At 40.7% G+C, this 22,632-nt stretch overlaps 2 protein-coding genes across 5 annotated transcripts in view; both read left to right on the plus strand.

The window, feature by feature from the left end:
* map7d2b (MAP7 domain containing 2b) overlaps positions 1-5,665 on the plus strand; it is a 33,038-nt gene extending 27,373 nt beyond the window's left edge. For 2 of the 3 annotated variants that reach the window (XM_084747632.1, XM_084747631.1), the window contains 5 exons: positions 894-998; positions 2,306-2,372; positions 3,185-3,329; positions 3,825-4,120; positions 5,172-5,665. In XM_084747632.1, coding sequence (XP_084603758.1) covers positions 894-998; positions 2,306-2,372; positions 3,185-3,329; positions 3,825-4,116 — 609 coding nt within the window. In that variant the 3' untranslated portion in view covers positions 4,117-4,120; positions 5,172-5,665. The remainder of the gene's footprint in view (positions 1-893; positions 999-2,305; positions 2,373-3,184; positions 3,330-3,824; positions 4,121-5,171) is intronic. The other variant, XM_084747630.1, reaches the window with a different exon arrangement.
* A 4,340-nt stretch (positions 5,666-10,005) lies between these two features.
* Positions 10,006-21,841, plus strand: LOC146307859 (uncharacterized). 2 transcript variants are annotated; one of them, XM_084747022.1, is made up of 11 exons: positions 10,006-10,250; positions 11,110-11,153; positions 11,327-11,989; positions 12,399-13,223; positions 17,206-17,375; positions 18,283-18,403; positions 19,035-19,107; positions 19,247-19,368; positions 19,727-19,832; positions 19,954-20,065; positions 20,986-21,841. In XM_084747022.1, exons 2-11 carry the CDS (start codon positions 11,119-11,121, stop codon positions 20,997-20,999), a joined length of 2,241 nt encoding a protein of 746 aa, XP_084603148.1. In that variant the 5' UTR covers positions 10,006-10,250; positions 11,110-11,118; the 3' UTR covers positions 21,000-21,841. The 2 variants fall into 2 exon arrangements, with proteins under 2 accessions (XP_084603148.1, XP_084603149.1); XM_084747023.1 differs by lacking the exon at positions 10,006-10,250 and adding an exon at positions 10,298-10,399.
* Positions 21,842-22,632: the final 791 nt, after the last annotated feature.

Raw genomic sequence — 22,632 nt, forward strand, 5'->3', positions numbered from 1 at the left:
TTTCTGAATACCTCCAGCAGGTTCCCCATGTCCGGAGCCATTTCTTGGACCCCAGAGCCTAACCTGTAGCCCCTAACTCTGGCTCTCCAGGGCATGGAGAAAACAAAAACTTTTATTATGAAGCAGCAAAATCAGAAAATGTTGGGTTTCCATGAGCAATAACTTAACATGCTCCATCACAAAAAACAGTGGCACAGGAGAGAAACTAAACTTTAGACCACAGAGATTCACTTAGAAGCTACAGAAATACTGAGAGCTGAACACACAGAGACTTTTAAAAACCGTTCTCTCTCCGCTCCTGCACACATGAGTTGAGTTTTGCTCTCCAGCGAGCTCCAGCAGGCCCCAGCTGGGCCCTCTGCCTCCTTGCCTTCGTGCGAGGCCCCTGATCCTCCCTGCAGGAACCACGCCTGCCCCTCAAACCTGCAGACCCACTCTTCAGTACCCCCTCCCGAGCTACACGCTTCCAGCTGCACCCACCAGATGTTCATGCACCTGGTACATCGTTTTTCAATTTGTGCCCCTAATGCTGAATTTCCAGTACCTGCCTGGGCTCACTGTTCGGGGGGTTAATGGAGAGCCTACTGGAGGCCTCCTCAAGGCCAGAGAGCCACTGTTAGGTCCTTGGTGTCACACTTATGAGCTGAGAGTCCTGCCTGGACCTGCTGGAGCTAAAGGCTGCTTGGTGGTTGATGGTGGTTGCTTGATGGAAATGAGCTTCAGTGCACTGAGCCACACTGTTAAACAAGGATAAATGTCTGTTTCATTTATTAAATTAGATCTATGGAGAGATGTGCTGTTCATGAGCACTGTGATAAACCCAACTATAATCTGCTATCTTTGACATACAGAAAGAAACTGTGACTAATTGGATGCTGATGGATGTTTTTCAGAGGGAGGAGGCCTTCCTGCGAGCTCAGAAAGAGGCAGAGAGGAAGAGGCAGGAGAGAGAGCTGCTGCACATCCAGGAGGAGCAGGAGAGGCTGCAGAGGAAGAAGGTAACGCAGATCTGTTTCATGACTCATCAAGGTTTAACATCCAAACCAGAGCGAGGGAAAGTCAATAAAAAATGCCAAACAAAATAAGACCCCAGCTGATATGATACTGGCCTGTCACAGACATATCGTTCTATATTCACATCAGTTCATCTGCTGTTGCTGTGTTTTTTTTTACAGAACATAATGCTCTGTTTTTTTTTTATTTTGTCATCTTACAGTTTTATCAGAACCTTTTTCTTAACTCAAATTTATATATACATATATATTTTTAATAGTTATTTATAGTTATTTAAAAAAAATACTGTTTTTCCATTTTGTAAAATAAAGTCAAACTTAAATATCCCGCCTTCATTAGGCTGCATATCTTTGTCGCAAGCAGGGGTGTCGCGATACACCAGTATTGACGATAACAATTTAAAAATGATTTTATTGCTTCTCCAAAGTCTCTGTGTCCATAACAATAGTCTGTTCTTTATAGAAACTACTCGTTCTGTGTCGGACTACAGATGGAAATTAGTGTTTTCATTTCTTGAAAATGATCAAAGTCAGTGCGCACTGTCCCTTTATAAATCAAATAAACTAAACTAATAAAAATGCTGTACACACCATTTATTATTTAATAAAGGACAGTTTTCAAGTCGTTCTTTTTCTTTGTTTTTAATATTGTGACAGATATTGTTTGGTGTCGTTACATCCCTAATCGTTAGCATTAATTCTTTTGGTGGTTTTAAAATGGCGTTATTGACTTTGGTGAAATCATAAGACATTCATATAATCAAAAATAATAATAACTTTATTTTAAAAACAGAGTTTACAAAGTGCTTTGACAAACAAGGCAACAGATTACAGTTAGGCCAAACAGAAACAAGACAACATTAAGATAAAACTGAAGACTAAGACTCAAGCAAAAGACACTAAAACTGTAAAAATAAGACAATACAGTAAGATAGATAAGAACAAGAAAACAAGAAAAACAGGACAATCAGAATAAATGAAAATAAAGGGAGGTGAATGCAGAGACGTTACATGATGCCATGAATATAAATAAATAAAATGAATGAAATAAGATGACATCACATAATGTCAATATGAATAAGTACAAAAGAATAAAGATTAAAATATATTAAAAAGAGACAAAGACACATTATATAAAATTAATTCTATAAAAATGGGTATAAAGATGTTACTGATTCTGCAGCCTGATCTCTTCAGGATACAAATAAAGTAAAAACGACATTAAAAACAAAGCGTGTATTTCAGCCGTAGATTCTGTGTTTCAGTTGTGCTGTATTCGTGTGTTTTCACAGAGGATCGAGGAGATTATGAAGAGGACACGGAAGAGTGAAGTGGAGCCTCTGACTGCTGCTCCTGCAGGTTAATGTTCAACACATCATCCTGCTTTAACACCATCAAACACACAACCTTCATCTCGCTGCACCACCACGGTTTGATTCCTTTCATTTCTTTTCTTCTGTGTCTCGTTCCGTGACTTTTCTGCCGTGTTTGTTTTTTTCTCTGCTGGGGTGTGGAATATTCCTACAAAATGTTGTTTTTTTTTTATCTTGCTGCTCCAGCATTATTAGTTTTCTGTGAAACTGAATGAGATCAGTCTCAGCTGCAGTGTGACTCAGCAGTGTTAGACAGGCAGGAGAACAGCGCCCCCCGATGGTTAACAGCCAGTAAGAACAACACCAAATATTCTGCAGTGTTTGTCGAACTCGCTGACCCACAGTGACTTCCTACATTATTATTATTTTATCTGCACAGAAGGAAAAGAATCACACTAATTCCTTTATTATTACACACTGAGTTTTGAATCCTGCCACATAAATCATCCAGAGAGAAATGTCTAAAAAATAAAGTGTTGTTTCACTCAATTTTTTGTCACAGAATTAACAAGCCGCCTTTTACAGGTGAATCAACACATCAGTGTCGTGACCACCTTCATATTTCCACACAGTTATTTATAGAACGATGTTTCATAAGAGCTCAGATTTTTTATTTAGTCTGATTAAAAAACTTCTTCTTTCTTTGGTGTCGTGTAAATAAAGACTTGTATTCATATAAAGAGACAGTCAGGTTGTTTTAAGGGAGACTTCCTGTTCACGAGTCATTCTTCTCCTTTATGATAATATTCATCAGTGAATTTCCCGGAAAATACCTTTTAAATAAAAGTGTGTTTGCAGCTCCTGACACGAGGGCGGAGGCCGCTGTCCCGTCGGAGGAGGAAGCCCCAACTCCGGCTGAAGCCCCCGTCATCATGCTCGGACCCCTGGAGAATAAGAGCTGTGTGGACGAGCTGTCTGACGGAGTCCAGTCCATGGACGTCAGGTGAGACGTCTCTCAGATGTCTTCGACCCTCTCTGGCTTTCTTCACACTTCATCTTCAGCATTTCTTTTTTAAATTAAGCATCAATTTTAGCATTGATTCTGCATGTTTTTATATTTTGCTGATAATGTCATAAATAATCACAGTTGTTTTACAGGGTTTTTTTCCATACAGCTTGTAAATTTTACACATTTCAGTGAGTGTGTCTGCCAAGTTTTGTCTGCACTGAGGTGACTCATCACAGACAAGTCAGACTTTTTGGCTTCTTCCTCTCATTTGATCTCATGCAAACTGACAACATGTTGTAAACGGTGTATTAGATGAAGGAAGAAAGATTTATTTATTCATTTTAAATGTTCATATTTAGAACCACACTGCTTTGTAGCCCATCTTTTCATAACCAGAACCTCAAAATGTGTGTAAAATGACCCAGTATTCGTTTCACACTGAAGCAAATTAATTAAATATTCTGTCTCTGTCATCATTGTGTCTTTAAGTTCTCCATCTGTCTCCATCAGTCCAGTGTCCAGGGAGGAGCAGGCGAGCGCTCATGAGTTTTCACCGGTCACAGAGGGGACGGACGGCTGTCCCCTGGAGCAACTCATGGACCTCGACGCCCAGGGACGAGGACAGCGTCAGGGCGCAGAAACGCCCCCGTACCCCAAACTGCAGGCCGGCAGCGGGGTGGGAGACCTCAACAAGAACCTGCTGATTCAAGCGTACAGCGCCGCCTCTGAATCCTCCCAGCTCATCCACAGCGTCGGCCCGAGCAAACTGGACGTCCAGTAGCCAGGTAGAGACACTCCGCCTCTTTCACTGTTTGATGCCTCTGGAGGAGTTTGGTCAAGTCTGACGAAATGACCTTTGATGATGACATCATCAGCAAGGGCTTTGAGACTTCAAATCTGTGTGACAAACTGGGGCGTGAGGTTTGACAGAGACGGAGCTCACGAGGCTGAGGAGGCTCTCAAAGACATCGTAGACATAAATATGTGTAGACGCCATGTTGGCCACTTCAGCCTGTTGCTGCGATACGTCGCCATGGAAAATTGTTTTTCAGTGGAAATAGAAACTGTTTACAGTAAAATATCCTTCAGTTGAAGGGAGTAATCTTAAAATTATAACGATGTAGGATGGTATTTCTCAGTGTATTAATGCAACTGCAGTTCACAATAATACGATACGATATGATATACTTTATTGTTCCTGGAGGGAAATTTGTCTTCAACTCACATACTGCGCACAAACATGCCTCCACAGTTTCGGTAAAACAAACAACAAATATATAACACATAATCCACATAGCACATAACACATATTGCACATACCTCATGGTAGAAACACCATAAAACTGTTGCACAATCCCTGCAGCCTCAAACAGCATTATTTAAAAGTCGAAGATGCATATAGAAGATGGAATAGAAAATACATATACTGATAAATTTATTTGTTGGTATTTATTTGTATTGAAGCACCAGACAGAGGTTAGTGTTTCATATTTACTGTTGTTCACTATTCCACTATTTTTTCTCCTATCTGGTAGTGTGATAGCAGTTCCATAGCGCCACCTGTTGGCCTGGAATAGGAGCAGGTTTATGCTGAATTTTAATGCCAGGCACGAGTGAAACTAGAACAAGGAGCGGCAGAAATCTGACGGGATTTAACAGTCACTGACAGCAGGAAACTAATTACTTTTTTCAGTCAAGCAGTTTCACACATCCACAGTTTAAAAAGTAAAACACACTGCTGCGGTGGACATAACTGCAGCTGTGTGGTGGATTTAAAGGTATTACAGATTTAAAACAGCGTTTTGTCTTTCTTTCTCTCTCTTTGGATGTTTTCAGGAGCTGGCAGGAAGTTCGTTAGAAACCAGAGCCAGGAGACACAGACCAAGAGACCATCACCTCCGTCTGCAACAACAACAACAACAACAACAACAATCATCATTTCCACAAGGAACAAATGCTGAACAACTCACTTCACATCTGTATTACCAAACCTCGCAAACACACAACTAGTAAAGCTTCTGGACACATTTTGAGGCAGCGCAAATGGGCAATTTTGACTCACACAGATACAACATTGTTTGACAAAATCATGCGAGTAATGTGAAGTGACAGAAAGATTCCTGCATGTCACATGAAAAAGTTAAACTTAAGGTCATAGTTTGGTTCATTAATCTAAAACTAACACTTTGCTCATGTTGTAAAACTAGTTAAAGGTCAGTTTATCCTAAATCTGCACACATCAATCCACCTTTTCATTTCCAGGTTAAACATCTTTTTGCATTTAAGACGTCTCACAAAATTCAGAATGCACCTTTTTGCAAGCTTTTTGCTCCTAACAGCTCTCTGAAATCTCCTCTACATCTGATCCCGGTGAAGCCAGTATTGCCCAGCTGCACTGCCCCAGAATATCACTCGAGTATCACCCACTTTAATCTCTCATCCCCGCTTTTGTAAAACTGTAAATAGATCCGACCGGGTGGAGGAGTCTGTCATCGTAGGCGCAGGGAGCGGCTCTGTAGCAGTTTATCTGGAGAGAAGCCGTCAAAACAGACACTGCTGTGTGAATACTGTGTAGCATCTTCAGTGAGGACTAGCTAGTTGAGCTGTTTATGGTCGTAGCCGTGTACTTCAACAGTGTGTGAGAGTTTCTCTCTGTCTGTCAGTGTTTCTGATGGTTCCTGTGTGTTTATCTCTGCTGCTGACAGTGACTCCTACTTCCATTAAGCCCAGTCCGCTGTAGATGTCCCGTCATCCCGATGCTGGAGAAAAGTCATCAACAACCGATATTATAACCCCGCTGTTGACCCATAACACTTAGCCTATAGCTTTGGTTTTTCTGCTGCTCGTCGATGGACGTTTTGTGGAGGTGCATCGATCCACAGCGAGGACGTGAAGAAAGCCTGGGAGGGAAAAAAAGGGGCGTGAAAAAATCTGTCAAATGTCCTGCATTTTTATCTGCGGGTCAGGAAAACATTGACACAGTGTGTTGTGTATTTGTCTGGCACTGACTGTAACCACGCTAGCTGCAGTTTATAATGTGCACTTACAGTAGTTGTGTGTTTCACTGCTCTGAAGACGCTTTTATCTCCACCTCAGCTCATTGCCCCGACTAAAATATACCTCACCGATTCAGAACAGACTCTGGTGTGAAACAGCCACCTCACAGCTCATCACCTCTGAGGCCTTAAACCTCTGTGCAGTCAACATCGACCCGTCCTCTGTGCTTTAACCCCGGGCTGTGTTTCGTCCAGCATGTGCACTTTTGCTGCTTAAAGCCTCTTTTCCACTAAAAGATCCTGAAAGTAGAGCAACAAGAACTACAGATACTCTTCCAGAAAGTCTGTTTGATTTTCAGCTGCACCTCATTAGGCAGATCAGAGGGAACTGAGGGAAAAATGGCAATTATCTGAAAGAAAGGCTGGATTATCAGCAGGGTTCTGGGTTCCACAGGTTCTCAAGGGTCCTGAAAGTCCAGGGTTTACCTCTGGATGATCAGGGGCCATAGCCAGGATTGTAGAAATACTGAGATAATAAGTCCAAACTCCCCCAGCTGAGCTTCACCCTCCTAAAGCAAACTGGCACGTCACCAACCAAACTCTGTACAATTTTCTGAGTATTTATTCAAAATCACAGTCTGTTTATTCCACGGTTCTATTTCCCTGCAGTGTCTGGTCCAGACATGTCATTAGGGTGAAGAATACTCTCTAATTTTTTGAACACACACCAACCAAACCCGGCGCCAAATTCTGAGTATTTAAGGAAAATCACATTCTGTTCTATTTATCCATACATTCAGTTAAATTTCTTTTTTGCGGAATACTAAATTCATTTTGTTTTTATAATGCAGGTTTTGTCCAAAATCAGCCTTTAAAAATCCCTCCCTAATAAAATGGATTAGATAATCATATTCTATGAATTCAAGTGTTAATTTTTAATTTTTGTAAATTGTATTTCCTCCATTTTTTTTTGACCAGACACCAACCAAATTCTGTGCAAAATTCAGAGTATTTAAGGAAAATCTATCTACATAATTTTACAGTATCTCCTCACATTATGGTCTGGTGGTTTCCTTATGTTTTTGCAGTGTAGTTTTTGCCTAAAATAGTCAAAAAAACAAAAAGTGTTCTTGTCAAACCAAACTCTGCACAAAATTCAGAGCTTTTAAGGAAAATAATATCCTATTCTATCTATTAATGTATTTAGTGGTACATTTTTTTTATAAACTTCACAGTATCTCCTTACATTACAGTCCAGTGCCAAGTTCTGGTGGAAAATGCTAAATTCTTTTAGTTTTTCCAACATAGTTTGTGCCTAAAAATTGACAAAAATGTCACAGTCAGCCTTTAAAAAATCCAACATGTGTAATATGGATTGGAAAATCACATGAGCTCAGTGTCAGTCGTTATGTTTAAGTTGTACTTATTTAATGCATATTCCCACACAAATATATTTAGTTTGTTAAATTGAAGGTGACTGATAAGCTGGTGGTCGTAGGTAAATGCAGCCACGGCTCAAAGTAAGATCTCAGTCACAGGGACTTCTTGCAGGGTACCAACTGTGAGGAACGAATCAAAATTTGGATGCAGGTGCAAAGAAAGCTCTTACTGTGGAAAAGTGGCTCTATTGCTCCTCCAAGGTGCCACGTTGAGGGGAAAAAGGGTGTTTACCCGTCACTGCTGCAACGTTTAGTGCTTCATTTTTATGTTTTCACCCTCCTGTTGGCTTTTCTCTCTCCATGTTAGCTCATTATTCCTCCAGATTCTGCTGAAACTCAATGTAAGAGGGTCTCCTGGGTCCCCTTGTATATGAAGTCAAAATAAAGGACATAATGTTTATCCTAATATTACTTAACTCTGTGACACTGCAGCTTGGTGGAATATATCATTGTAGATGTGGTGCATGGATAACTGCTGAAAAAGAACAATAAACTTCATCAAGCCATCTGTGTCAGTGAGCTGGATAAATAAACAAATGTAAAATAACGGCAAACAGACGACTGAAATGAAGGGAAATGTTAAAGATTCAAAACTGTATAAGATGTTTAGTCTTTGACATTCATAACATGTGACATATGAGATGACAAATCTAGTGTAGGGCTTAATGCAGCCACTTTTATTTATCATTATATCTCACTGTGTGTTGACTTGATGCTGCACTGAAATTAAAACTGATCTGCAAAAGCTGGACTGAATAATATTTTTTAATGAGATTTCTGCAGAGTTGTGTTGCTTTGAAGATCATATTTATGTATAGATCACATGTTGTAAGGAACAGATCACAACTTCCTGTTTAGCCTTTCAGCTTTCAAAATAAAACAGAATTTTTGACCTAAAGGTGGCACCGAGTCAGACCAACAAACACCAACAACCCAGCTGAGGGTAATAATTATTAATTATTGATTATCTGATATCTCAGATTATTTTCTCTCATTGAATTTTTGAGAGGACTGGTAGTGGATGTTGTATTATGGCAGTGCTGGACAGCCGGTATCAGATGGCACAGAGACATTATTTATTTAGTCATTATTTGTGTCTGTATCTGTTTAACCAACAAAATTATCTGTCTCTGTATCTGTATTCAGATACAAGACAAGAAGTGGGCGTGGTTTATACCCGAAGTTGTGGTAAATTTGGCAGATATTTTATTTTTGAACAGTGTTATTTGGCATTGCAACTGTTGCGATTAAAAGGCTTCAAAATAATTTACTATTGGCAAATGATTAAATATTTCCATATCATTATTGTGTGTTTTTCAACTCTGTCTTTTTATTTTTAACTGAACTATGTTTTATGAACAGTCTGAAGTCCACCACCACCTTGAAAAATTCAGAAACTGACTTTTGCAGTGAAAATAAAAAGTCCTCAGTAAAAATATACAAGTATAGAAAATTAAGTTAATTATTTTTATTATATTTTTCCTTTGGGGTGAAGTGTCCCTTTAAGTGAAAATATATCACATTCTGAGAGAACCCAACATTAATATTCAACAAATTTAAGACACATATATGCCCATGCCCCAAAATGTATGAAATCAACTTCACATGACTTTCACTTAACTTTCTATAAAGAAATAATCATATACAACATAATAAATCAAGTAAATTAGGCAAAATGCTTACATTTTCCATTTTACAACACTATCACAGTGCCTTTACACCAAAAAAGTGATTCTGTGAGACTCATGTTCGAGTCAACAAACCTCAGATTAATAGTTAGATCTATCTGGTCCCCTATAATTAATGCACATACTGTAAATTAGAATTGGTGTGTATAAGAGTAAAAAGGCATGTGCTAAATGATGGTGTTCAATCAAACGAGCCCACTGCACAGCAGATCTGGGGTACATTAAAGTGTGTACACATTACACAGAGAGTTGGAGAAATTAAGGTTAATGGGAGCCCAGTAGTTTATTTTTTGCCCAGTTACCACTAAATCAGGTTATAAAGTCATGAGCCAATGACAGAGCTTAACAACGACCTTTTCAGAATAATATGACTACTATAAGTCATCGGTGACGGTGAATAGTTACAACAGAAAAAATATTGTATAAATTCATCTTTCATTCACATTTACACAATTTATCTATGTAATAGCTTGGTGTGTTCTTGTTTCTGTTGCATCTGTGGATTTGTCCAACCAGTAGTTTTATTGTGAAACGACCAGAGCGGAAGTGCCGAAGTCGTTCTTATTGGCGGTTTACGGATCGCTGGCAGCGGAAACTAGTTGATGTCAACACAGCCACTTTATTACAGACTATAACTGAAAAGACAACTCGTTTAGCTCGCTTTGGGTGATATCTGGGTATAAATAAGGTGATATTGTTGTCGTACAGACTGGTTTACTGCGGTTTTTGGTGTGCTTATCCTCGCTTTAGCTAACGCTAGCCGCGTTAGCCCGGCGCGTGAGGTGGACGAAGGTAAGACAACTGCGTAACGTTACGTTAGCTGCTAGTTAGCTTTTGCGTTAGCCTGCCAAAAGTCGGCTAATTTTCTTGGAGCGCTTGATACGGTTTGGACGGATTGGTGACTCTTTTAACACACTGAAGGCTAGTGGTCCAAATATTAGGTAAATGTGTTCACTCTAAACTCATTAGAGCAGAGAGGTTGAGCTAAAGTTAGCTTGTCTGCTCACTAAATGCCTCTGCAAAGCCATAGCCAAGTTAAATAGCAAGAGTTGTAGTTAGTACACAAAATCAACGTGAGGTTGTGTTGTGTTTGTCATTTGAAAGGAGGCTGACATAAATTCACTTTGGTTGTATTACTTTAGCGGCCTAGGAAGTCAGACATAGCAATTAAAGAAACTCAGTAAATCTACACAATTATTCATTTGTACATCGATAACGATAAATCCATGTGATTCAGAATGATTGCCTGTCATGCACTCAGTTGGTAATTGTGGTGGATTTTTCTCTTGATGTATCTACCGCGAATTACCATTACTCTCTATTATGCTCTACTGTTCAGAATATAACTAATAAACAAATCAAATAGTGAGGCACCACAAACCTCACCCAGGTTGACATTAAAAACGCAGAGCCGCAGTCAAGAGATTACATGTTACATGGCTTTGATGACTTGCATTGTCCAGAAATATGCAATGCAGGGTTAATTTTAGCTTTTCAAACATTACATTACCAGAGCTGACCCATGGGAGACTGTTATCCTGGTTGGCAGAAACTCATCAGTCATACTTTGTTAAATGATTTGCTCGACTGTGGGGTGTTATGTTTGTCTGCACTTTTAATCTTGAAACAAAAAACTCTCTTTTCCTTCAAGGTTGACAAAATGTCAAGACCTCGGTCCAGATCACCACGTTACAGGTACATGCATTGCCAGTATTTCATGTTCATAGTTGCGTCCCACAAGATCTGTGCAGCCTAAAACTCATAGATGATTTGTCATCACCCACTTGACTTTTGTTTTGTTATAAATTTCAGTGTGAATGCTGATTTATTGATTGTTTTTTTCTTTTCTCCAATATTTACTTTTTCAGGAGGTTCCCATGGGAGGAACCTGACTTTGATCCGTACAAAGTCCTTGCGGAACTGGACGGGGATCGACCAGACAGGAGCCACCGCCACAGAGAAGATCCAGAAGAACACTTGGATTACTTCAGGGAAGATATGTACCCAGATGACCAGAGAAGATCTCCTCCTTACTCAGAAGACCGCTATCTTGTGCATCAGCACCATTCAAACCAGGAGGATTTTTACCACAGGAGGCCATCACCTCATCATGATGTCATGGGCTATGAAGACCGAAGACATTCCCCACTGCGTGATGCAGGAATAGATGGAGACAGATGCAGAGGAGGGTATAGAGAAAACTTCCAGAGTTTTGAAAACAGGGCAAGGTCGTCCCACTCGCCTCCAAGGTTGGCGAGGGAAAGATTGCCTCCAACACCAAGGCCTCACCACCAACAGAGAGAGCCGGGGATGGGCTGGAGGAGAGAGGAGCAGGGCAGAGGTCGTGGGAGGTACAGAAACCCCAGTCCCAGTGTGAGGTCAGATGACCAAAGAGGAGGTCCAGGTAGGGAAGGAGGAAGAAGGAACACACAGGGTCCTAATAGAGACAGACAAAGAGAGGATTCACATCAAGAGAGGAGCCCCCCCTTTAAAAGGCAAAGACGAGAAATGGATGACGACAATCATCTTGGGTAAATTTAAGTAAAAGACTTTTCAGCACTATCGCAGGAACAAAAGAAAATGAAGAATGCAGAGGATTCTCATCTTATTTCCCATACAGCCAAATTGCTCACTGATTTAAAATGCTAGTTTAACAACTTGCATGGCTTAAAGTTTTCTCGCTTTGCATCTTTTTTTTTATACCAGAAAGTGCATGTCTTGTGGTGAACATGTTTTAATTGTTTATAAAAATGGCAGCTTTAATCACAAAATTAATTTTAAAAATCTGTTACAGTGATCTGATATCAGTCATCAAATATTTGATGTAGACTGCAGTAAGTCTAAAGATAAGTTCAAGTGTAAACTTAAAACCACATGTGAAGATGTGACAGTTCCATGAATAATTGCTGAACCATGTCACCTCCTCTTATGCTGTCACAGGTACAGGAATGAGGAGGACTTTGGGGAACAGCGTTACTCAATGGACACACCCAGAGATAGGTTTGGAGGAGACACTCACGGGAGCCTCCCCCGTGGAGAAGGTCGGCACTCGGGACCACTCGTCATTGAACATGGTCATGGCATCACGCACAGCAGAGAACCCCCACTGTGGGAACAGTTCGACGATCGCAGAGATCTTGACCCTGACTTTGATCATCACAGGAGCCCTCGTCCAATGAGCTCCTCTCAGGAGCGTTTCAGGACATTGGACAGCAGATTGGATGATGGCTCAGAAACAAGACCACACCATTTTCAAGATAATTGGAGAGAGTCCAGCTATCATGAAACTAGAAGGAGCCCAACGCCACAAGAAAGACCAAACCCCATGAGATATGGTAATCGAGATGGTCCCATGAATCACAGGGGGAGGGGCGGTCCTCGCCCAGGGCGAGGGCGGTTTAGTCGTGGCCATGGTGGAAGGGCTGGACTGCAAAGGAATCCACCACGCTCACAGCAGTTCTCCCAAGGATATCAAGATCTTTGTCATGACGAGCAAAGGCAGGAATACCGACCCTACAGGGAAGATAGTTATGAAGACCCCATCGAAGGGGAGGCTGACTGGGAAGAAGAAACCAGACTTAAACACTGGAAACATGACAGGCCTGATGGTCTGGATGGACACCCACCCAAGGTTGACTTGGACCCTAAAATGCCCCGTCAGAGGCTGCGCGCGATGAACGATCAGAAAACCGATAACGTGACTGTTGTAACGGAGGAAACGCTAACCATCAAAGTGGACATGAGCCGACCCGTAAACCAGAACAGGTAGAGTATGATTTTGTAACCAAATTATCAAGGGTGAGAGGTGAAAGTTCACACTTCTTTCTAAGCTCATGGAAATCTGCCTCAGGAAGATGTCACGTGGAGACTGGAGGCTTGCTGAAAAGACTTACAATCACAGGACACAACATACATTTTCATTTAACTGGATTTCGTTGCAGTTTGGAAATCAGTGCCAGAATTCTGTATCTTTCTTTAAAATGTGTCCCGTTATGGAAACTGTAAGGTCCTGATGGAACGAGCATCTGTCAGAGTGTATCTATGATCGGGATACGTCACAGAGAAGATTCTCAAAGTATCATTACAGATGAAGTCGCGCTCATACAGAAACTTGTTGATTGACACCAGGAAGAGACACGTGCTACTTTTACTTAACTAGAAGCTCAGGAACACCTCAGACCTCCTGAGGAAAACAAATCCTAGTTGAAATATGCATTTCTGAAGAGTACTGGGCATGGAAGAGCCTCCCTGGATGAGAGCAAGCTGGCGCCGCTCTATAAAAATTCTAATTTCATGCAACACCGAAAAGGACACGCTCATCAGCTGGAAACTTGTCTGAAAGAATGAACTGGATGCACCAAGTCCTACACTGCCTTTCTGCTTAGCAGTGACGATGAGGGATCTGGTATTTAGTCAGAAAGCAAGATACAGGAGAGCACATGATCCCCATAAACAGATGTCTGAAGCACCGTTTGGCTCATCCTCATTGTCCTTTTGAAAACTCTATAAAATAACAATTACCGAGGACAGTTTGGACCTACCAGAGTTAATCATTCAGGAAAACCTGAACGATTGTCGACAGAAAGCATCATGGTGAGTATGTTTTCATCCCATTAATGGAAGTCTCTGTGAGATGAGAGGCAGATGAAGAAGATGATGTGTGAGAGGTGATTCTGGCAGGATTCAATCGAAGCCAGCAGCATGTTCACTACTGGCCATCCAGTGTGTCTCTGCATTTCACAAGGATCACAGAGGACACAAGACTTCAAAATCAAGCTCATGAGTGAAATCAGAGGTGGATCAATACAGTCACCATGGACTTTTCTGAAGCCAGAAGCGTCTTGAAGATTATATTAAAAAGGCCTTAACCAGGCATTAACTGTGTTAGGGTAGTTTTCTTTCCTATGAAAACAAACCTTGCAAACCACCTGTTTGTGAAGTATTTCCGAAGGGATGTTGCAGCATGTCATCACTTAGTTTAGTGGTGTCTTAGTATGTTGCTGACCTCAGAAGTCTTTTACTGGAGCCGCTTTGACTGTAAATGGAAATCTATCCTCATTTGACTGCCAGCAGAAGGACTTCACAGATGAACATCATTCTACAGAGATCTCCATGTATGCAGCTATTTTTTAAATACTCATTTTGTGTTAAATCACCTCCTGATTGATGCTGCACATGTTATGATTCTGAGTCATTTGAAGAAACATCAGTTACCGTTTGTGAAGCTGGTTTATGAAAGATAATCCCAACATTGCTGAAACCGAGGCAGGAAATATCTGTTCACAGGCTTCGTTTCAGGAGGGAAGTCGGAACAGTGCTGACAGACAGATGGTGATCTGTGAAAACAAACATGGCATGGTATTGGTTGTTAAGTAACATCACCTCATCACAAAGCAGAATCACTTGCTTTGTCTTCATAATAAAAGAATTACAGGGAGGAAATCACCAAATGACAGTCTGAGTGCTCTGTGATGAAGGAGAAAATGTCTGGAACATTTAAACGTCAGAAATCAAGATATTTGACAGGAAGATGAGAAGGTTTTTGATCTGGACAGGAGCTGTTGGTCCACATGCCAAACCTGAACCTAAAGAACCTTCATACTTTGATCATTTAAGTACCAAGTTTCTAAGAAGTGGAGGCAAACACCGACCCTGTCCTTGCACAAGATCCCACCCAGTGTGGATGAACGCAGAGGATCAACCTCTGCCTTAATTGGCCAAGTACTGAACGTGGAATGGCAGTGTTTATTTTATTGCTTATTTTGAGAAGAGGATTCAAAGCAGGTCTGCTATGTGTATGCTGCAGTCTATCCAAGTTCAGACACACGTGAACAACTTGTTTTTGTCCAGCTTGCTACACAGATTGATGGATGGGGGAAAAAAAATCACATAGAGCTGATTATTATCGAAAAATGGAACCTGTACAATCTCAGTTACTTTTTCAAAGTAGCTGGTAAAGAGGACAAACCTGACGGATTGAACATACATTTTGTATCAAGGATAGACTGAAGCCATGAACAAGAACATCAGTGCTGCTAAAAGGAGAAAATGAGGTCAAGAACATAAACTTCAATCTAAAAAAAAAATGGGGCAGTTAAAGCCACGAAAGTCTTATCCGTGATGATAAATGGAGAAATGCGGCATCAGTCCTGTAAAAAGCAGAACATGAACAAACACGGAGGAAGTTGATGTATCATCAGTGGCCTTTACACAAGAAATTGAAGCCATATACGCAAATGCTGGCAATCTTAAAGAAGGGACAAAGTAACAAGGAGAGGAGGAGAAATCAAAACTGTCAACATTCTCATTATCAAACTGAAAGGAGACATTAAAGTCATGAATATAATTATCCATGTCGACTAATGGAGAAATTAAAGTGTCATCAGTGCTGTTAAGATGAGAAGTTGACGTTGGATTCTGCTCAAAAAAACAAATCAAAGCTCTGTGGCTCAAAAAGCTAAAGGAGGATCGGTCAAATCTTGGAGAAACTATGGGGCCTTCGAACAAGAAGCCATCACAGATCAAGACTGGCCAAGGTGGCCTTTGAAAATATCAGCAGTGTTCGTCTGAGGAGTCATAAAACATGACTGGAATCCACCCAATGCAGTGGATGACACATCTGAGCAACTGAGAACCAAAGTAATGATGGCAAAATGAAGATTTAATGGAACAAGCAAGAAAAGAAGTGTGAACTTTCACCCAACATTTAACGCTCGGGACACACAAGATGCAGAAGGGCCTTGAAGCGCTGCCCGCTTCCATTTGGCGCCCATGTTAAATGTGTGTTAAGTACGCGGAGCTCTGCAGCCAGACCGTGATCTGTAGCATTAGTGTCGGTGTCTGTTTTTTTTTTTTTTTTCCTTTGCTCTGCAGGCAAATCTGACAAGAAAACACAGGCACTCTGATGATCTACTGTAAATGATATGCTATAAATTATCTGATTCTGATAAATGATGAAATACATTTTATATGTTTTCCAGGTCTTTTAATTTTTCGCCCCTCTCTTTGCTGTTCCTGGAATTTCCCCTGATTAGATTTTCTCTCCACATGGTGAAATATCAAAATCTGCCCATCCTCAGCATTGTTGCTGTCTGTGGTTTTAAATTACACATTTATGCTGCTCGCTCCAGAATTGACATGACGCTGCACTTCTGCCTCCTGTGTGTCCCCAGCATAACTCACCTGTCTGTTAAAAAGAGGGCTGTCTTGTCTACTCTGGCTTTCACCTTTAAACTTTTATAAATATCCGTAAAAATATGAATTTGTATGATTTTGTGCACTCTGAAGGGTGAACACCCCCCTCTTTAGTCTTCATATAGGGTGTAGTTATTGTAGACATTGTCAGTTGTGGAACTCATGAAAGGTAAGTTTGTTGGGTAAGGTAAAGATGTTGCTTTTATTTATCTTCTTTTTTACCCAGATTCACAAATGTAGGCCTGTGCTCACAGAGTTAATAAATATTTCATCTTTCAGGACTAATTTTCCACCTGCCACAGTAGTTAGTGACTTAAAACAGACTTAAGCTTTCAAAGGAGGGAATCGGCCATAATCAGCCTCCATGTTGTTCACAGAGAGAGTTTGGTATCATAACTCTGTCAGCTTTCTCAAAACACTGCAGAGTCACAACAGCTGGTAAATTCTACTTACTGAGTCACTTCTGTGGAATTAATTCAGGTAAGAGCTCATTTTGAGGTAAAACCAGTTTTACCTCTGGGTTGGTTTCATTCTTCTTCTTTGTCCCCTGCAGCCTGCAGTGTTACTCCTCAGACAGGCAGCTCTCTTTAGATCTGGTGAACGTCGGTCGCCAGCGTCTGGACTTCCTGCCCATGCTGGAGCATTCTGGGACGTACCGGGAGACCGCAATGCACACTGGGACTTTTGCCCAGGAAATCATCACACTGGTGCACCATGTGAAAGGTCAGCACAGCACACATACATGATTATCTGTCTGTTGTAAAATGCATCACAATTTCTATTTTTTACTGTGGGGGAAAAAAACTAATGAATAAATATTTTTGCAAACATGCTTTCTTACAAGATTTGTGGGACATCTCTGCAGTGCCACAGTATCATAAATAATAATAAATAAAAAATAATAAAAAATAAATAATTTATTACTCATTTTTCCTTTTTAAAAAATTGCAGCTTCTTTGCATTTGGCCATATTGTAATTTCACTAAAATTTAAATTAGATGGTGGGGTGGAGGGCATGTTACGTAATCATGTATGCCTGGTTACATGCCTGCTGTTGGACAAAGTTAAGTAGAATTTTCAGTACAGCGAATGGGCACAAGCCACAGTTTAATCAAAATTTCAGTTCAGAACCTTTAACAAAAATTCTACCAGTCAAAAAATCAGTGCCTCATTCCCTCTTTATGACATTATGACATATTGCGTAGTCAGTCTCTCTAGCTTAAGAAAAAAGTGGAACAAACTTAAACACTAAACTCTCCTGGCACTCTGGTGGAAGTTGTGAAATCTAAAAATGAGTGAGAAGATGTCGGTCAAGAGCAGCTGTTTCCTGCAGCAGTGAATCCGTTTGCCCAGAAGGAGTATGTCAAACAATGGGCACAGTAAACTGGTGCTATTAACCTGCTTCACAATGTGTAAAATGCCTCAGCGAGGGGTCACATGATGATGAAGTGTTATTAAACACAGTTCCACCTGGTAAACTAGGTTTGGATACCAGCATGTTGCATCAGAGCACGCACACATTTTACAGCTTATGTAATCGGGACAATGTGAAGCCCTAATTGGATTGTGATTAAACCATAAGTGTTTGATCTATTTAAGCTTTTAAAATGTTAGTTGTCTGTGTTTACAGAACAGTATTTCAGAAATGATGGCATCACCTTGAATGAGCGTTTCTCAGCTCCTCAAAAAGGCGGCTTCTCTGAAGATGAGACAGAGGAGCTGACGCTGGATGAGAGGTTCAGTTCAAACCGGTACGTCACATGTTGACAGACAGATATTGTTGTTTTTGGTGATCAAACTGGTACAAATGGTGTGCATGACTTGCTTAAATTAAACCTTACTCCTAGGTTATTATGGTTATGTAACACATACCACTAAAACACATCCTGTAATCATAATCCTGTCCAGACAGAACTGAAAATATAATTAGTTTTATTACTTGAACAAAAAATAAAACTTAAGGTCTGTAATATGACCAGTTACAGTAGCAGGCTAACATTGTGCACCACAACATGGACAGCAGTAACTGAAACAGGAAAGTGTCTGTAACCAGATGGTAGCTGGTGAGCAGATGCTTGTTGTCCAAAAAGAAAAACGCGTCTTCCTGTAAAAGTGCCTTTGAGACCTGCAAGTAAATTTCTCCTGGTTGTTCAGGACTAAAGGAAACTGGGCCTCTGCAGTCTGTTTTGTTTGTTATTTTGCTTCATTATATTTTCTGTACTTTTATTTGAATTATTTATTGTCTCATTGAAATGTCTTAATCTTTACAAGATAGCTTTGTTTTTAAAGGTGCTGTATAAATAAAAATGATTATTATTATCAAGCGTCAAGTTGTGAAAATAAACTTTCTCTTTTTGTCTTTCTGGCTCGCATCGTCTGCAGAGGCTTCAGCTTAAACATGAACTCGCTCCTTGATGATGATGAGCCTCTGTTCTCCAGACTGGGACCCCTGCAGGTGAATAAATAACTTTCTCTGATTCGATGTCGACGTCCTGTAGTCACTGAGGAGAGCTGCTGTTATGATGGAGAGAAAAGCTTGTTTGATTAGATGGATGTTGTTTTTCATTGATCACTTTGATGATGTGATGACACAGCCGGTGCGAGGCCCCGGTGATCTGAGGCACGACCTGGAGAGGAGGAGGCAGGAGAAGCTGGAGGGGGTAAAAGTCACAATATCAGGGAACAGTATGTCACAGCGCCCCCTGGGTCCAGTCAGGTGAGATTAAACTTCTCTTTGTGCTTCACTTTTTTCTGAAATAATGACTAATGATTAATATTACAAAAATATCATATAACTTAAATAATTTCTATTTAGCAAAGTAGAAAATATACTGTATTGTATATGCATTGTTATAATGAAATTCTAATTATATTTATTATAATATATTTACAAATCATTTTGTCAGCAGTTCTCAGCTCTAAAATTAGTGAGATTCAGAAGTCGGTAAATTCAAACCGTTTCCCCACCAAACATTAAAACCAACTGGATTCTTTGATAACACCTCCCTCTCTGTTCTGGGTGATGGTATCTGGAAGGAAGGTGAAGTTCATCTTGTGTTCTTGTGTTCTATCAGTGATCCGGGTTTAGAGTACAGTGACAAGGATGAAATGGCTCCGATGGAGGACGAAGGATTCTCCAGCTGGCCTGAAGAGCAAAGCAGGAGACGAGAAGGCAACATGGTGAGTGATGGAGTCAGGTTTCAGTGGAGTTTGACCTGTGACCTGTCAGTCATGTGATCCTTCTGATGGAGGTGACGTGCAGAGGTCTAATTGAATATTTAAACTTTCTGTCCTTCTTTAGGGACCAAGGAGAGGACCATTCAGACCGAACAACGGCTCCCAACGCAGGAACCATCGCTTCGGCAACCGGCTCGGACCAGTGAGGCGACAGAACAACCGCAGCAACCCTGCAGGTAACAGGTCACTTAAATCAGCTATAATCTATATTTTTGTAATATCAATGCATCGAATGGGGTCTCTGGTAGTGATGAACCTTGTGGAGCTTCATAGTGAGTTTCAGCTCATTGTTTTTAGTTCTCTGTTTTGATTCACTCTTATCACCTCGCAGCCTCGTTCTCAGCTGCAGCAGACTGCTGTCCTCAGAGAAGTAGAACACAGTGGTGCTAAAGAGATAAATATTTCCCTCAGGAGGTGGTAGAGACCAAAAACAGCTAAAAGGAAGTGAATAATGGACTACACCAGTGTTTCCCAGACTTATTTCCTGAGGACATGCATTTTAAAAATGACAAACCATTGCAACCCAAATCACAATTAGCCTCATTAATACATTTCACCAAGAGTCCATTCATCAAATCAACTTTGGGCGAGTAGATTTCTGACGTGGTTGCCAAACCATCAAGTACAAAAAATAACAAACGTTGAATCCTTTAGAAATCATGTTTTCTCTTACCTGTCCGTGTTCCACCATCTCGCCATCCGCAGCCCAAACTACTGATTGCGTGGCTGGCGGCTCAGTGTGACACATTTAGTCAGATTTATTCTGTGGTGAACTGTGTTTGTTCCCGTTGTGTAACAGCCCTGCAAACCTGCTGCTCTTCCCACTGCCAGCTTCATGATGAGTCTTTAAGGTCGCTCGGGTAGTGGAATATTCCCTTTGACCCGCTGACATGTTCCTGTTTTAAGGAGGTTTCCCCGCCCTCCCACTGCTCAGCGTCTAATCATACCTGAGCTTTTCCAATCCCGTCTTCTCACCTCGTCTTTCTCCATCCACACCCGTCAAATCCTCTTTTATTGTTTCTTCACTGACCCACCTGTTGGCCGTGACCCGATTTCTCTGACCTCCGCTGTTTATCTCCGTTTTCACCGTTCACAGGTCCTAACTGGTGACGGACGCTGGAAAGACGTCCTGCTGCTGACGATACCCCCACTAAAAACCAGCCAATTAAAAGGAAGTATTTTGTCTTGTTCTCCGACTGAACCGTGCTCATCTTGATTTCAACGAACAGCACAATGTTGGCGTTGAATCAAACTGTGAAGAATGTTCTGCAACTTTTACTACAACTGTTCTGTCCTTCCACCTTTGTTTATTTGTGTTGATGTCTGTATTTTCATGTTTCACACTTACTTTCTGTTTGAAGCTCTTGTTATCTTGATTTGAAAAAATAATTTTAATTGTTTTAATCAAAACGTCACCGTTTTTTGAAATAATGTTGGTCTGAATGTCTGCAGCTGTGTCGTGACAGAAGATGTTTAAAGGACCAGTGTGTAGGATTTAGTGGCATCAAGCGGTGAGCAAACACCTTCTTCGCACTTTCCATGTCTAAGGTAACAAAAACTCAACAGTGCTCATTTTCAGGTGATTATACACTAATGAAAACAACCAAATTTATGCCATATCCTGCCAAAAAACCCTGTAAATCTTACACACTGGAACCTTTACAATCCACTACTCTTGTGTGACGTCACAGTATTTTAAATTACCGTCATCGCACACATGTTGATATTTTCTTGCGGTCAGGTCACTGACACGACCTCACGCCCAGTTATAAGTGAAGTACACGTCACCAGCGATGGTTCAGCTGCGTATTGATGACGTAGTTCTGTTGTTAATGAACATCGATGTCACGTTATCTGCTGTTCAGTTCAGTATTGTGTGGTCACACCAGCCTTTCTGTCAGTCACATGACGGTGCTGCTGAACAAATAAAACATTTTGTCTTTCAAATTCAACCTTGTTGCTTAATGACAATACCAGAATTTTAAACTTCAATACAGCACAAAAAAACTCGAAACAAGTTGATTTTTTTTTTTTGTTTTATTAAAAACCTGAACAGTGTTTTGATCTGTTTCAGGCAGGTCAATAAAGACGCACTTAGATCAGTTTATTTGTTTAAAAATCAATCTGTTCATCAAATATATTTTGAAATGAATATTTATTTCAAACAAAGAGTGAAAATACATAATAAAAAAGACAACAGTTTAGGTTTTCAACACTGTGACAAATCTGTTTTGAGCGATACGTGAGAGGAAGTCTTTGTATCGGCTGCTCAGTCATGTCAACAGTCACATGATGCATTTACTGACTCAAGTCCCAAAAACACTTTGACAGCTGAAAGATGAAAGTGAAACCTGCTTGTTGCTGGTCCTTCTGGTCCAAACTCACAAACTACAAACACTCACAGTTTACAGCATCACACATTAAACTACTGTAGTATAACAGCTTATGACCTGTTATGTATTGCTGTGGACAAACGTCATAGCAGCGTCACTGTCGAGGCAGCAGCTCTCAGCCTGGAGTCACAACCCCCCCCACCCTCTCTACTGGGTTGATGGGATTATTTTTCTTGAAACTGACATTTTTAAAGTACTTGCAGAATATTTGCAGCATGAAACGCCTGCAGACGTTCACACTTCAGGAGGGTTGTGAACCGGAGAGGCTGAGAGCTGCTGGTGGAAGGCACAGAGAGAAAAACTGCATTTGTAGTCAACTTTGTAACTGCACTGAAACTGAACAAAGGGAG

Source organism: Lutjanus erythropterus, chromosome 21 (genome assembly GCF_056507025.1).
Source record: "Lutjanus erythropterus isolate fLutEry1 chromosome 21, fLutEry1.hap2, whole genome shotgun sequence".
Classification (NCBI taxonomy): domain Eukaryota; kingdom Metazoa; phylum Chordata; class Actinopteri; order Lutjaniformes; family Lutjanidae; genus Lutjanus; species Lutjanus erythropterus.